The 15,586-nt window shown below is 26.8% G+C and overlaps 1 protein-coding gene across 1 annotated transcript; it reads right to left on the minus strand.

Annotated features, from left to right (window-relative positions):
• Positions 1–1,230: 1,230 nt before the first annotated feature.
• On the minus strand, positions 1,231–15,327 carry LOC107447989 (fasciculation and elongation protein zeta-2). Its single transcript, XM_016063054.3, has 8 exons — positions 13,185–15,327; positions 11,350–11,458; positions 10,502–10,630; positions 9,523–9,622; positions 7,202–7,443; positions 6,177–6,252; positions 4,625–4,690; positions 1,231–3,147 (listed from the first exon to the last, which is right to left on the minus strand). Exons 1-8 carry the CDS (start codon positions 13,475–13,477, stop codon positions 3,131–3,133), a joined length of 1,032 nt encoding a protein of 343 aa, XP_015918540.1. The 5' UTR covers positions 13,478–15,327; the 3' UTR covers positions 1,231–3,130.
• Between the last annotated feature and the right edge of the window lie 259 nt (positions 15,328–15,586).

Below are 15,586 nucleotides of genomic sequence, written 5' to 3' on the forward strand. Positions count from 1 at the left end.
AATATTAATTAATTATTTGCAATCCTTAAACGTGTAGAGTATTAATAAAATTTCCATAATAATTTCAATAACTAAATCTCTAATTTCTCTTATTTATAATTTTAATTGCTACCAGACGCACTTAATTAAAATCAGTAAATGCCTTATAATTTTAAAACATTATTTTCTTAAGAATTTTAACTAATAATGTAATTATGACATAAAAATCAGAACACAGACAATATTTTTAGTACAGCACAGAACGAATAATCCCAAAAAATTGCACATAAAATATCACATATAAAGTTTAAAATAAATAACATTTGCATAAATTATTTGTAAATGTAATATTATTGTAAATAAAACTTATAACAAATTTCATCTAAATTGCTTACTAATAATTTATATATAAAAAAATACTTTATCCTCAAAAAGAAAGAGGCATTGAAATAATAAAAAATTGACTGAAAAAAATTAATAAGATACAATTTATGAAGAACTATAGTAGAATCTATGAAATTTAATAAATTAAAACATATTACTTAACTATAATTCCAAATATACCATTATTATGTAAGGTATATCAAAAACATTACTGAAATATTTTAGTATCAGGAACTTAAAATTAATCTACAATAATAACTACATTTTCATAAAAATAAATGCAGCAGATAACACTTTTAAACAAAATTATATTCATTGTGAATTTTAAAAAAACAAACTAATTTCTAGATAACATAGATCTTGCAAACTCAAAAACAAAACAATTGCATCTAGGAATTGTCTGTAAAATTAGGATAAAGGAAGAAGAATTTAATTCAAGGGTTTTCCTTAATTCCTTTAAGGATTTTTTAATTAATATGTTTAAAAACGTTCTTGCAGTAATGAACATTTTTGAAAATTTGCATTTTACCGCATATTATTTTTAAAATCAAGCCTGGTTGAACTTAAACCGCTTTTTTTAAGTAACAACATAATTCCTTTCATGGTTTAGTAATGATATTTATGCTGAAAATAAATGCAACTATACTATGTAATTGATTTCCTTTTGATAATTCAAATAATACTACATGTAAGGCTAAAAAGATATTATATATCTTACTATAATTTTATAACTATAAAGAGATAAATCATGCCCTTACTTATTATTATTATTTACTTATGTGTTAGGAAATTACACTTCCCACACTCGAAAATAATAAAAAAATTTCCGTCAAAATGCATAGTGAAGTTCAGTGTCTGTTATTGACATTTCATACAAACACCACTACATAGCTTACAATGCATTATTAAAACTACATTACACCAAGAGCTTCCCACATAAGCATGTTAAGCTTCAAGCAATACATCAATCTATAACATTCAGAATTTTAAATAATGACCTGTATTTTTATTAAATAACATAAACTTAACTTCATATTAACTTAAAATTCAAACATACGAAATGAAATTAAAATTTTGTTAGAATTTTTTTAATAAGTGTGCTCATATTTACTGTACAGTTTGCTTACACATACCACAGTTTCCTTAGCTTAAAGACAAATATCACAAGTTTATAAATTTTTATTTGAAAAATTAAAATTTTTCACTTATTTTTTTTTAAATATTTAGTTGCCAAGCATAATTCAAAAAATGGATAAAATAATAATCACCTTAAGTATACTTAATAGTATTTAATACTGTTGTTCAAACTTATAAGAAAAATAAAAGAACTTTAAAAACAAGATGATAAAAATAACAACTCTAACACAAAATTCTTATAATAACAATTATGATGCTATTTAAATATAACACGAAATTCTTATAATAACAATTATGATGCTATTTAAATAAATGTAAGAAAAAATTGAGTTTAAAAGCAAAATTTTAATTTATAATACAGTAGGGAAGCGATTATCCGGAACGATCGGAACTACCGCTATTCCGGATAACTGATTTTTCCGGTTTTCTGAATCGCTACAAAAAGCCGTTTTTTTATTGTGAAACCCAACTAAAAAAAAAAAATTTGGAAATAATCTTAAAAAGAAGAAAAAACGATGAAGTAATACACTAATGATTATTTCCAAAATGATGGGAAGGTAAACATCTTTCAAAAAAGAAAGAAAAATCTTATGAGGGAAAAAAATTTTTTTTTTTTAAATGGCGGAAAAATTTATCGAATTTCGTTCAGGTTTTTTGATTTTCCGGTTTTCTGATTTCCGGATAACGGGTTCTGTACTGTAATTTGCATTCTTGTCGATATTCAAGAGGAAATTGAGTAATAAAATTTAATTTGAAGTTTGAGAATTGTTGATACTTGCAGCAGTGCTAGGAAACTGTATGGTATTAACACTTAGTAAACATACCTCAATGACATGCACTTCAGTAGTCATAGACATAATTCTGTTAAAGTAATTTTAAAAGTTTAAAATTATACAAAAAAATTATGTAAAAAACGTTAATTTTAATAACAAAATTAATAGATTTTAAGTCCTGATTAATTGAGACACAAGTTTATGATAAGTTATAGTAATTATATTCTGTAATTACAATTTATAAAATATTTAAATACCTAAACCCTTCTTGAAAGGAAGGTTGTAAAACTTTAAAAAAAATTTATATAATACATTTTCACTAACATTCATTTAAATATTGTCAGGGAAGATTTCCATAGCAAAAACATTTTCTTCATAGATTATTCAAACATCGCAACTTCACAAAGAATATATAACTGAGCATTGAAAACTGTACATGAAAATTGAAATTATTTAAGATAGATGCATAACAATTTCATATCTTAGATTCTTATTATATTTAAAATATTTGCACGTAAGGAGAAGAGAAATTTTTGATTATTAATATATTTGTACACTTTCAATGGAACATATTTTTCCAACAAGCAAAAGTAAAATTTAATAAATTGCACTAGTGATACATGCCAAAATAGGCAAATAGTCTTAAAATTGTAAATAAATACTTATAAATAAGCTTTAACAGAGCATCAAAAACAAATAACAAAATACAGAAGCACATTCAAAATAAACTATGACTATGCTTCACAAAATAAGCAACTTAATAACAATAGACTAAAATAAAAGCTTGCGAGGAAATTCAACAACTGTCAGCAACATCACTTATATTCAAACTCTGTATCAAATCTTCCAGAGAGTTTTTATGTAGGACAAAAGACTGAAATAAATATATAATTAAAAAACATTACAACATATTTTGTAACAAAACATATTTTGTTTTAATAAAAATTTGCAGCTTTAAAGATTATCTACATATTTTATTATTACTTCAAGAACGTGGAGATTTTCATGTACATAAATATCAATAGGATTGGCAGATGCTGGTGTTGATGTAAATTTAGATTTGTAAGTTTTCAGTAAAATTCTTTTTATCAATTATTATAATTTTATATTATAATTTTATTTTATAAAATTATATATTGCTATTTAAATTAGTGATTTGATTAAATTTATGATTCAGTGATTTTATTTGAGTATTGGCAACGTAATGAGTGTTTTATTTGGAGATACAAATTAAAAATCTGAAATTTTACTAGTTGTAACAAAACAATTATGTATCAACAATGTAACTGTTAAAATATATTGCCCCAAAAGAAAAACGTGAAACATTTCCAATATTCTTTTTATGTAATTTTTTTCCCCTTCATCTTTAAAGCACCACAAATCTTAGCAATACTTTATCACAGCATTATTAAATAACGAACAAGTATGTTTGAAGATTTTAATTGTTTAGGTACAATCTGTTTTTTTAATTTATATTTAAAAAAATTTCTAGTGAATAAATTCATATCTTTCTTGTAAGTCACTTTAACCAGTTCGAAAAACTCTTACTTTATCCTATACCTAAAACTAAACTCAGTGGCACGACAGCCCATAGAGGGCCAAGGCTTACCGTTCCCATCTCAGTTTTCTTGACCTTTGGGATCTGAGGTGCAAGAGCAGATGTTCCGGTTAAGTGGTCAGCCCAAGCATGCTTGGTACTAATTTTATCAACCCATCGAAGGGATGAAAGGCTGAGTCTACCTTGCCCGGCCCAAGGATCGAACCAGGGATCGGTGGCATGACAGTGCTAAGCGCTGCCGCTCAGCCACCGGGAGTCTAATCCTATACCAATTTAAGAATTAAGATTATCACTCAACCTGAGACAATCAAAAGGATTTATAAAAGCAGGCTACAATTCAAATAAAGTTAAATTGCATCGCTTGGAAAAACTACAATTAACTTCACTTACAAAGCTATTAGAAAAACTTATGATAATGATTCCGTGCTTGATTTCAAAACCTTTTCAATTTCATAATTTATACTTTTATTTAAAAAAAATTTTTTAAACTTTATCATTTAAACATTTTCTATTCCCTATTTCAAACAATTGCTTTTATCCTACTTAAGAAAATGTTTTGTATAATAAAATCATTTTATATTTAGCCTTCAATTAAAATAGTTAAATTTCAGTTCTTTTCGAATACTCATTCAGAATTGTAAAATAAAACCTAAATCAGTAACAATGTGTTTTTTTAACACTATGTAATAAATAAATATAAAATAAACCTGGCACTTTAGAATGCATTATTATTTTGAATATTATGCATTATCATTTGGTTTGGAAATATTGGTAACAAATTAATTAGAAGTACCTCTCAGAATATAATCAGTCAGTAGAGTGGGAACAGTTGGGCTATCTTCATTGATTGCTTGTAAAACTATCAGAATATACAAAAAATTATAATTCAGTTTACAAAAATAAAAATGCAAGATGATATGGCACTTTAAAAGTATATTTTTTATAATGAAACAAATTATCAAATAAAAATATAAGTATGTACCATTATTTTTTCTAATTACTCATATTTTTAATAAATATTAATAAGCAATACACCAAAAAATATTTTACCTAATTCACAGTCTTAATAGCTTTTGAATTCTAAAATTTTATATATGTTTACATGGAAAAAAAATCACTTTTTTTATATGAATACTACAGTCTAATCATAAATCATTTAATCAGACATCATAAGACAAAAAAAGACATTAATAAATGCATGTAATAATCATAGATTTTTATAATTTCTCTTTGTATAACTTTAAAAAATGTTACAGTCTTTTATTCATTTATTAGTAGTCAGTACACAAAAGAATATTTATTATCTTTTTAGAAACGTTGTTACCTAATTTCTTGAAGAATAAGACAAGTTTTCTTAATTATTGCTTATTTATAATAATGGTTTAAATCAGGAGTGCACAACCTATGCTACATTGGCCTAAAGTAGCCCCTAGAGCTTTTTAATTTGGTCCCTGAATTGTCATATAATAAAAGAAAAAGAGTTACAGAAAGTTACGGATCTAATTTACAGCTTTTTCCCAAAATATCATACTGTGATTATTTCAGTTTCATTATAAAAGTTCTATTAATGCAATAGGTTCAGAGTTTGCAGTAAAATGTAATTACATATAAATTTGTAAATAAACTTTAATAAGAAGAAAAAGAAATTAAACAAGTAGGCATGATGAACAAAAAAATTTTTTCTTCAAAATTATAACATCATTTATCACACTAGTCATTTATCACATTAGTCACATTAATTTGACACTGTATTAGCAAAAAAAATTTTTTTCTGAATAATAGTGAAAGTTAACTTTAAGTGTCTTTTTTTGTTGTATGCCAATGCTCATATAAATGTACCATAATTTGCTTTTGTAATCTAATAAGAATAATTGTTTAAATTTATACACATTAACTATTTATATTATCTGCACAGGAGCATAAAATTAATTATAGACTTGTAGCTTATTCACATTACTTTCAAAGAGAATCCAAATATTCCTAGCAGATTTATAATTACCACATTATGTTAATGTTGGCCTCCATCTTTACATTTTGTAGTTTCTGTGACCCACTACAAAAAAAAAAAGGATTCGCTTCCCTGATTTAAATCCTGGATATGTTAATAATCGGGTTCCATATACTAATAACTGAATTATAACCATTAAACTTTTTTACATTGGACAACTTAAACTGTAAACAACTTTTCTCTAATTTTAAGCTACAATGTACAAAAAAAAAACCAAAAAAAAAAAACTTTTAAGAACATACGATTTTTTAACTAAAAGCACAAGAGCACATAAAATCTCTGTGATTGTACAAAATTCTTTTAAGAGCACATACATTTTTTCATTAAACATACTTACTTTTTATCAAAATTTCTAGAGTTAGGTTATCTGGTGTCCCATGTTGAGGGTCATAAGGAATAACAGTGCTAAGATACTAAAAGAAAAAAAGTCAAACCACTTTTAGAGTATAAAATATCTAGGTTTCACAATAAAGGTTTTGAACTAGCAATATAATAAGCAGTTGTTCAGTTTACTAAGTGAAAAATTTTCTGAACACATCAGTTTGGTCAGACAAATCACACAATTTTCAAGTCTAGCCAATTGATATATTTTTAAAATGAATAAACAAACTATATTTAAATACAGATTGGGTATTGTCATTTTTAAGATAAAAAATTTGCGTAGACTTCCAGAAGTGAAAGTAACTTTTAACTGACATTTCTTTGAATTATGCACTGTCTCTATACACAACATAGGACTGAATATAGAGAATTCAGAGATTGACAGAAATTTTCCAATTAACAATTCCATTTTAAATTATATGTTAACTCCTAGTTTCATATAAATGCTGTAAAAATATTTTTGTTTTGATTTACATGTTATTTAAATTTGCATAAATTTATTTTTAAAATTTATATTTCTACACAGACTATAATTTTGTAAAACAAAAAAATTAAAAGACCAGAAGCATTTTTTTTTTCATTTGCTCTACATATTTCACATAAATAATATGCAATATATCAATAAGTGAATAAGTAAGCATATAAACTATACCTACATATGAATTTGCTTTGGTTAACATAATAAAATAATTAAAACTTAAATAATTAGGTTTCAGATAAGACATGTATAAATGAATGTTTGATTATAAACATTTTATCGAAAAAATATTTAATGTTTAATTTTTTTAGTACCAGGGAGAAAATTTATTTATTTATAAAGCTTAATGGTGAAAAATGTAAATTACTTTATTACTAATGTAAATTACTTTACTTAATTAATTTTAATACTAATAAATAAAAATGGAAAAATAAATTATTGCAAGAGAATTCTTAAAAGCATAAAAAAATTTTTTTTTTAAATATTCAAGCTAGCACTCTTACTTTGGGTTCTGTACCAATTATCGAACCATTTTTAATTATTTTCTTTTTATCCAAAGAGTATTGGCGTCGTTTGTTCTGGATACTAAGGACTAATGAAATAAAATTATTTTTTAACTCCTTTTCAAACTCCAATTCATCTCTCAAAGCCAGTTCATGAATTAAAGTTTCAGAATGGTCTTTAATCAATTTCTCAATCTCCCACAGTAGATTCTGAAGTTGTATCAGATTGAATTTTTTCACTTCTAGAATAAATATAATAAAAAATTAAAACCACTAGACAGAGAAGAAAAAACAAAAAAATACATAATACCCAAATTTATGAGATCATGTCAATATTTTTGAAAATAAGATTACATTAATTGCACTTTTTTCAATATCTCTTTTAAAATTACTGAATATAATAAATAGATTAAGACTAGTGGAATCTGAGCATAAAATAATGCTTATTCAGATGACAAAATATTATTTGGGAACAAACAGCAATAATTTTAACAGAAAATAGAATGAATAATAATAGAAATTTATAAAAATATATTTATAGGAATTTGTAGAAAATATTTTTTGCTTTTACTGTGGTAAGTGTGAGCTGGTAGCAGAATGTGCATTTACCAACTATATCCTAGATTCGAACCTCAATCGTCTCTTCAAGTGATGAGTGTTATATTCCCTGAATTATTTTGGCTTTTAACAGTATTAAATAGTATTTGGTTTTGAAACTAAATTTAGAAACAAATTTAACTACTAGGCTTATTCAAACCTATGAGACTCACTAACCCATTATATTTAATATCTTTTGTTAAATATTTACCGAATGTTTGAAATTCTGAGGACTGTGAGAAATCACAGAGTTTTCTCCAACAAAGAGCCTTATTTTTGCTACTCTTCAGAATACTTAAAGTCTGCTATTGCGCAGAATACTAATAGACAGAAATAAGCTGTATAAAACTACAAAATAATGCTAATGATACTTCTATCCTATATAGTGGCTAAAAGTAAAATATTTTTCAAATGCATTATATTTTGCAGTTTATTTATTTGATTTAATGATGGACATTTCTTAATTTTTATTTCTCCACCATAGTAAATATTATAGAAAACTATAGCAGTTTCAGACCAACAGACCTACTTTTTTACAAAAGCCGATATTTAACGTTGTAATTTTAAAATTATAATTTAGTAAAATTTTATTTTTTAACTTAAGTTGATTTTAGACTATGAATTGACAATAATTGTAAATAACTGATTTTAAATAGAAAATTAAAGTTATTGCTTTATTAGAAAATACATTGAAAAAAGACAAGACATTATTGGCATGCAACAAAACTGTTTCTTTTTAGAATAACAATGTTAAAATCCTCACATTACAAAATTATAAGTGCGCCTAAGCTTTTTTTTTCTTAGACGAATAAGTTAGTAAAGAAAATATGTTTAATCAACAGCAAAAATACAATAAGCCACCATTTTAGTACACTTGCAATTATTTTCATATGTTATATACATGCTAAAAACATGCACAAATCATTTATTTTCAAACACACTCATAGCCACTAGAATACAATTTTCTGAATTAATGCAGATAATTCAGAAAAAACTAAAGCTGGTTTACAATTCAAGAGCAAGATAAAAGGCTGAATATGAATGAGATATGATAGGCAGTGCATAGCTTATAGTTATCATTCAGATTACAAGATGCAACATATCTTATTGTTATGTCAAAAACTCATCTATAATAACACATTTTCAAAAATATGTATGGAACAATTAACTAAGATATTTTTAGCTCTGTAAAATCTATTAAAAACTTTTTTCTCTTCCCACTGAAACTATCATTTTTGTACTTCACTTCAATTCAGTTGCCTAAGAAATAATTCTCTTTTATGAGACATGCCTACATCAACTTTTAGCCAGAGATTTTCCACAATTATTTAAATTTACATTGTAATATTGAAATTATTTTGACTTCCAAAGCACTTAAATAGTTCAAACATACATACAAAGTCCTGAGAAGCATGTTGTGAGGTTTTTAAGTTAAGTGGAAAAGATTTAAAAACATTCCCCATTTTAATTTTTATTCCACAAATACTGCAAATATTCGAAAGAGTAAAAAATGGTAGTTTAGGTTTGGCAGGTCTGCTTTTTTACATAAGCTGATGTTTAATGTTTTAAATTTTCTTTGAAAATAATAAAACAATATGTAAAAATAAAATAAACAATAATAATTTGTTATAAATTTCTTATATCTATTAATTTAGCCCACATGAACAGATAATTGGTATAACATTTAATACAATTCAAATTTTGCAACTTAAATTAATACATACCATCTTTGTACATTCCAACATACATTGAGACTTTACTTTTCATATCATCAGGAGATTTATCTAGAGGTTCAGAAGAGTTGAGTGATGGTGACCTTTGTTGCTAAAATTCAGAAAGTGAATTCAATAGAGTTAATATTGATTTAAAGGGTAATAAGACAGAAATAAATAATAAGATTAAACATAGTCTGAATTCAAATTATTAAAAAAGATACAATATTTCCTACCCCAATTAAGTCATTATCAAAATTTTTACATGAAGTCTCGAGAATAATATATTGAACTATCGTAGGGCTTTATGAAATTAAGACTTCCATATCAGATTAAAACAAGCGTATCCTAAAATAACATTAACATAGTTAATAAAAGAAAATTTCAAAACAAAATAATATTTTTTTAAATTATTATTTCAGAATTATTTTTTATTGTTTTTAGGTCATGATTTTTTTTAAAAAAAATAAGTAAAACAGCTGAATATACTCTGCTGAAATGAAGAAGTATCGACATTTCTGACATTAATAACTCTTATTTTCAAAAATTAATTGAGAATTTAAAATAAAAGTGAAATTATGATAAGTTTTATCAAAAATGAAATAAATGTCTTTAAAGAATTTTCTTCTTTCCGAAATTTTCTACATTTAAAATCATAATAAAAAATTACATTAAAATAAATTTTCTACATTTAAAATCATCTACATTTCTACATAAAAAAAATTTTCTGCAGACATTCTGTGCACAATATGCAAGTCTACATTTTATAGGCTAGTATATGTGTATAACAAAAATGGTGATGAAATATATTCAATTATTTCCTTAAAGTATGCATACTGTATCATAATAGACAACGCTATAAATAAAACTTCCACACAAAATTTAATTTACAAAATATTGTTTTAACAAGGTTAATATGTTAAAAATATTTACTCTAAATCACAGTTTAAAATTGTCTTAAATTTATACAAATTTTAAAAACACAACGTACTTGAATCATTTCTTCAATCTCTTCTAATACTTGTTCAGCTGTAAATAGAGGCTCTTGTTGTAAATTTTTTATTAAAAATGCCCGCATTTCCATATCTTTAGGAGATTCATCATTTTTAGATTCGCTGTCCTGAGAAAAAAATAACAATAGTTAAAAAAAATCAGATCAATGAGCAATACACTATTATATGTCAAAAAAGAACACGATTAAATAATATGCTGTACAATCTCAAAAAATCATATGATGTACAAAAAAAGATTTAAAAAAAAAAATACTGTTTCTAATTTTTCATTTTATTAGCTTTCATTGTCATTTAGCTTCCACTTTTAAAATTGCTACATTTTTCTCACATATAGCTAAAAGATTTTATCTGCACTTAACACGCTTGCAAGTAGTAACATGATGACTGTAACATGATGAAATATTTAAAGAACATAAAAGATCGTGTTGTTTTAAAGAAAAAAAAAATTTTCAAATTATTTTTAAAAAAATAAGTTGCTTTGCTTGCTTCAATATTCAAGAACAAAAGTGTAGTGATAAAATAACTAAATATTAACTTTTAAAACTAAAAGTGATAATTTTTCTAAAATCATATGGTTGTAATTTAAAGCTAATTAACAGATTCAGGTTACACTAGCATTTATTATAAGAGATCTGAGGTAAAAATTTGCAGCATGTTTTTTAATATATAGTATTTTATTGAAAAGAGCTCTTTTTCAATTTTAAGGAAAATACATAAACATTTAAATGTTAAATTATGAAAGACTATAACCATAATTTTTTTTTATATTAAAGATAAATTATTTCTTATAATACATTCAAACATTTTGAGCTGTTAGTAAACTTACTGTATTATGATTTAGATTGATAAAAGAATGTTGCATCCCTTTGGCACAGGACTTTGTCCAATCTATAGGCAAAATACTCCCAAAATTTCCAGTTAGAGTCCACCATATTCTGAAAATAAATTAATGAGAATTATAAAAATTGAAGCAAGTGTGCATGCCAAGATAATTATCCAGTAGTTCTTCCATAATCCAAATTGAGTCAAATTCACAGATGTGACTTCAATAAACTTCTAAGGAAGGTATGCACACATAGCTATGAAACAATTCTACATATATATAATAACGATCATTATATTTTTAATTAATTTAACTACAATAAATCACTAATTTAATTTCACCTTTATTTAATGATTATTCAAATTGTTAAAATATGATTTTTAGAAAATTAGCAAGTTCAAAATGTTATTGTTTTTTTCTAAAAGAAAGCAGGTTCTAGTTCTAAGAGATATTACGCAGATAAAAATTTATAGCTATGTTATTTTTTAATATTTTAGTTTAATTTTCGACATTCTAAAATGCACATTTTAACCAAATGGTCAGAAATATATTAACTAGGAATCATGTGATTTTCCTTTTGAAAATTATTTCATTTCAAAGAACAACTTGTAAGGCAAAAGTTCAGTTCTACTTCTAATAATAAAATAAAAAAATTGCATGTATGTGTTTGTGCTATTGTAGCAAAACAGAACCACAATATATGACATTTAAAACGTCAGTGAATACTTATCCGTAAGTACGTAACTATGAGCCTGATCTTTCAATTTTTGATTAGAATTTGTTTAATCTGTCACTTTCAGTTATATATTATTTTAATGCTAAAAGGTAAATAACTTAAGGTTTTTTGGGGCAATATATCATTTTAAAGCAAATTCAGGAGTAGGTAAATAATATGGTCTGTCTCTGATTTGGCCAGAAACTTATTTTAGCATTTATGACTGTTCAAATTAATATTTTTTTTAAATATAATATATGACTTTTTTTTTTCTTTTGAAGATGTATTTTCAATGTGCTCTTGGTGTTTTATTCCATTCTGTGATTTTAATAATTCTTTCAGTTTCTACCACACAATAAACTAAACTTAAAGATTATCTTGGCACATGTACTGATAAAGATATCTTTCTAACAAAATAAGTATCCTGATTTAGTATTAAGTAAATCACGATTCAAGATTGCATATTATTTTTACTACTTTAGATTTGAATTTTCAATATGCAATGCCATATTATTTTATCCCTTATAGTTAATGGATTCTTTTTATTTGGCCAAAAAATCCACAAACCTCATAACAGATTGAATATTTGAGATAAAACTTTTCAATTTTAGAACAAAAAGTGCTCATCGATTGAAGATCTGAAATGAACTATCATTTATTAATTAGTAAAGGATAGATATGAAAAATATTATAAAAAATTATGAATTTCACCTGAATAATTGTGGATTCTTTTCACATTTTAAAAGAAAATCACACGTTTCTTTACTTAAGCAGCTTATATATTACCACAAGTTTACTAAAAATACTCATACTTGGTCTTGGGTAAGTAAACTTCTCATATTTGTAGTAGTAAAAAAAACATAAATAAATAAAAAGTTACTTAACTTTGAAGCAATTCTTTCAATAAATATGCTTAACTATAACAGGTATTTAGCAAATAACTAAATAATAACTGATTAATAGAAGTAAACATTAGTAAAATAAAACATTTTTTTAAAATAAATAAAATATTTTATAAACATTTCTTGCAAATAAATTGAGGTATATGTTGAAATAAAAATCAACCTTTATGACTATGCATAGCCTTTTAAATAGTGCCAAAAAATTTATTACGATTACTTACTGGCATTCATTCATAACTTCATCTTGATTGCGCACTTGCACTGGAGCTAATTTTTCAACATTTTCTTCATAATTATGTAGACATTTTGTGATTTTATCATCAAATGTGTTCACCAAGTCTTCTAATGATGTAGAAAATGCATCACTAAAGCTGCTGTCCACAAATGAATTTTCATTCGCTTCAGGACTTGAAAACGAATCTTTATTTGAGTTTTCAAAATCTCCAGAGTAATCATTGAATTCAGCCCAGTCTTCAATCCTAGCTAGAGGAGCTTGAATTTTTAATTCTGACATTTTAAATTCAAACCATCTTTACAGTAACACCACAGAAAACGAAACTTTAGGAATTGTAAACAAGCACCGCACCTACAACGCTAATGCGCATGCTTAATTGCTTTCTGATTAACACCAACATTTTCATATAAAAACATGAATGCAAAATAAAAATAAATATCTATACTTCCCACAGCACATCTGAAGTACTACAAGTGATATGAATTTTTGAACATCAATAAGACTTTATGTTTAAATGATTATTTAACATTGAAATTCTTTATTGTATATATGAGAGACATTAAGTTACCATGGCAACTAGTATTTCTCAAACAAATCAATGGCCAGTACACAGCAAATTTAATATATGTAAGCTATAAACTTAAAATCGAAATAGTTGATCGCTGATTAGGAGGATAGTTAAGAGCTATTTTCACTGTAAAAGTTATTCACATTACATGCGAAAAATTTGAGTCTGCGAATTTGGTAAATTTGAACTTATGGGTTGTTGTTGTTGTAGTTCATTTACGTCACACCAGAGCTGCCCAATGGGCTATTAGCGATGGTCTGGGAAACATCCCTGAGGATGATCCTAAGACATGTCATCACAATTTTGATCCTCTGCAGAAGGAATGGCATCCCCGCTTCGGTAGCCCAACAACCTGCACGCGAAGTCGAGCACTTTACGGTAGAACAGTTTAACGAGGACCAATACCGCAAACCCTCGATCCCTACGCAGACTGATCCAAGTGGTCATCCATCCGCTTAAACTGATAGGGATATTCCCAGGAAAAACTGGCCAATAAGGAATTTTTTTGCATATCGTGAGAATGACTCTTAAGTTTGAATAATGTACATGCGTTCTGTTCTGCTTGTCGAATTCAGACACAACTCACCGGCAAGTGTTAAAAGTTCACTGTGTGCAATCAATAACGTAGGCGGTTTAGCGATGTGAATGAGAAACTGACTGACCAGTTAGATCCTCAAGGACGGTGATCAGAGTTGCGTGAACTGCGTGCAAGGAGAACTAACTTCCTCCGATTTCACTCCATGGGTGCGTGATTACTTAAGTCAGCACTTTTAAAAAGTGGGTATCTAGGAAAAGTTTCTTCGACCACAGCTTAAACCAGGGCTTGATTCTCCGGGCTGACAGTTGTGTTTTTGATAGTTTTGTATTCTTACCGATCGATAGTGACAATTCAGAATTTTCATTAATACACTATTATTGGTTTCCCATGCAAGGTCGAATGGTTGAAAAGCGTGGTACGAAGTATGGTAATCACGCCTACCTTTTCCCTACAATCTAAATTGTTGTAATGTACAGTAACTCGAAAAAATAGCTAAGCACCATGACCTCTTCAAAAAAAATTTGAAAACGATTTGAAACGACCTCAAGCCTCGATTCTCACTGCTCTGTCGTGACGCAGTATTTGCTTTTTTGAAATGTCTGACGCTCCCGATGAAAACACAAAGTCACCCATGCCCAATATTGGCCAGCAAAAATGACAAAAAAAAATCTGAGAGCCTCCGCAGAAGACATTTCAAACAAAACTCAAGCACCCAATGATGGCCTCGTGTACATTTTTAAAAAATGGGACGAGTCCCCAAATAGGGGGACTCGTCCCCCTAAATCGATTTGACTCTATGTCAAAATAAAACGGCTCCTCAGCGTGCGAGCCTTTTTATAGACAGACAGAGGGTGCTCAAATCAACGGATACGAGGCAATAGAATCTTCTAGAAAGCGCTATGGTGTCTGAAAATGATCACCAAATGCATTTCAAGATATTATGTGATAAGACATCCAATTGATTGAAACTCTTTCGAGTTGCATTTCCGAATCATGCGAGAAACATTCACCCGATGCACTTTTAGGATTTCATGCGACAGGACATTCGATCGACTCCACATAATCACCGGATGCGTTTCCAAGAACTCGAGCGAAAAACATCCGCCAGATGCACTTTTAGGATGTCATATGACAGGACATTCGGTCATAATTACCGGATGTGCTTCCGAGAAATCGTGCGAATAAACACATTCACCAGACACACTTTTAGGATGTCACGTGACAGGTCGAAAAAACATAATCATCTCGATCCAGAGGATTTGGCAACATCACATCAACATGG

The sequence above is a fragment of the Parasteatoda tepidariorum genome, chromosome 1 (assembly GCF_043381705.1).
Source record: "Parasteatoda tepidariorum isolate YZ-2023 chromosome 1, CAS_Ptep_4.0, whole genome shotgun sequence".
NCBI classification, from domain to species: Eukaryota; Metazoa; Arthropoda; class Arachnida; order Araneae; family Theridiidae; genus Parasteatoda; species Parasteatoda tepidariorum.

What these genes read in the sequence shown, in the direction of transcription:
- LOC107447989 (XM_016063054.3), bottom strand. Translation starts at nt 13,477, where the DNA reads ATGTCAGAATTAAAAATTCAAGCTCCTCTAGCTAGGATTGAAGACTGG. An exon ending in TGTTGGAATGTACAAAGATG is followed by an intron (nt 7,444 to 9,522) that starts GTATGTATTAAT and finishes TATTTATTCTAG; the next exon opens with AAGTGAAAAAATTCAATCTG. An exon ending in TCTAGAAATTTTGATAAAAA is followed by an intron (nt 4,691 to 6,176) that starts GTAAGTATGTTT and finishes ATATTCTGATAG; the next exon opens with TTTTACAAGCAATCAATGAA.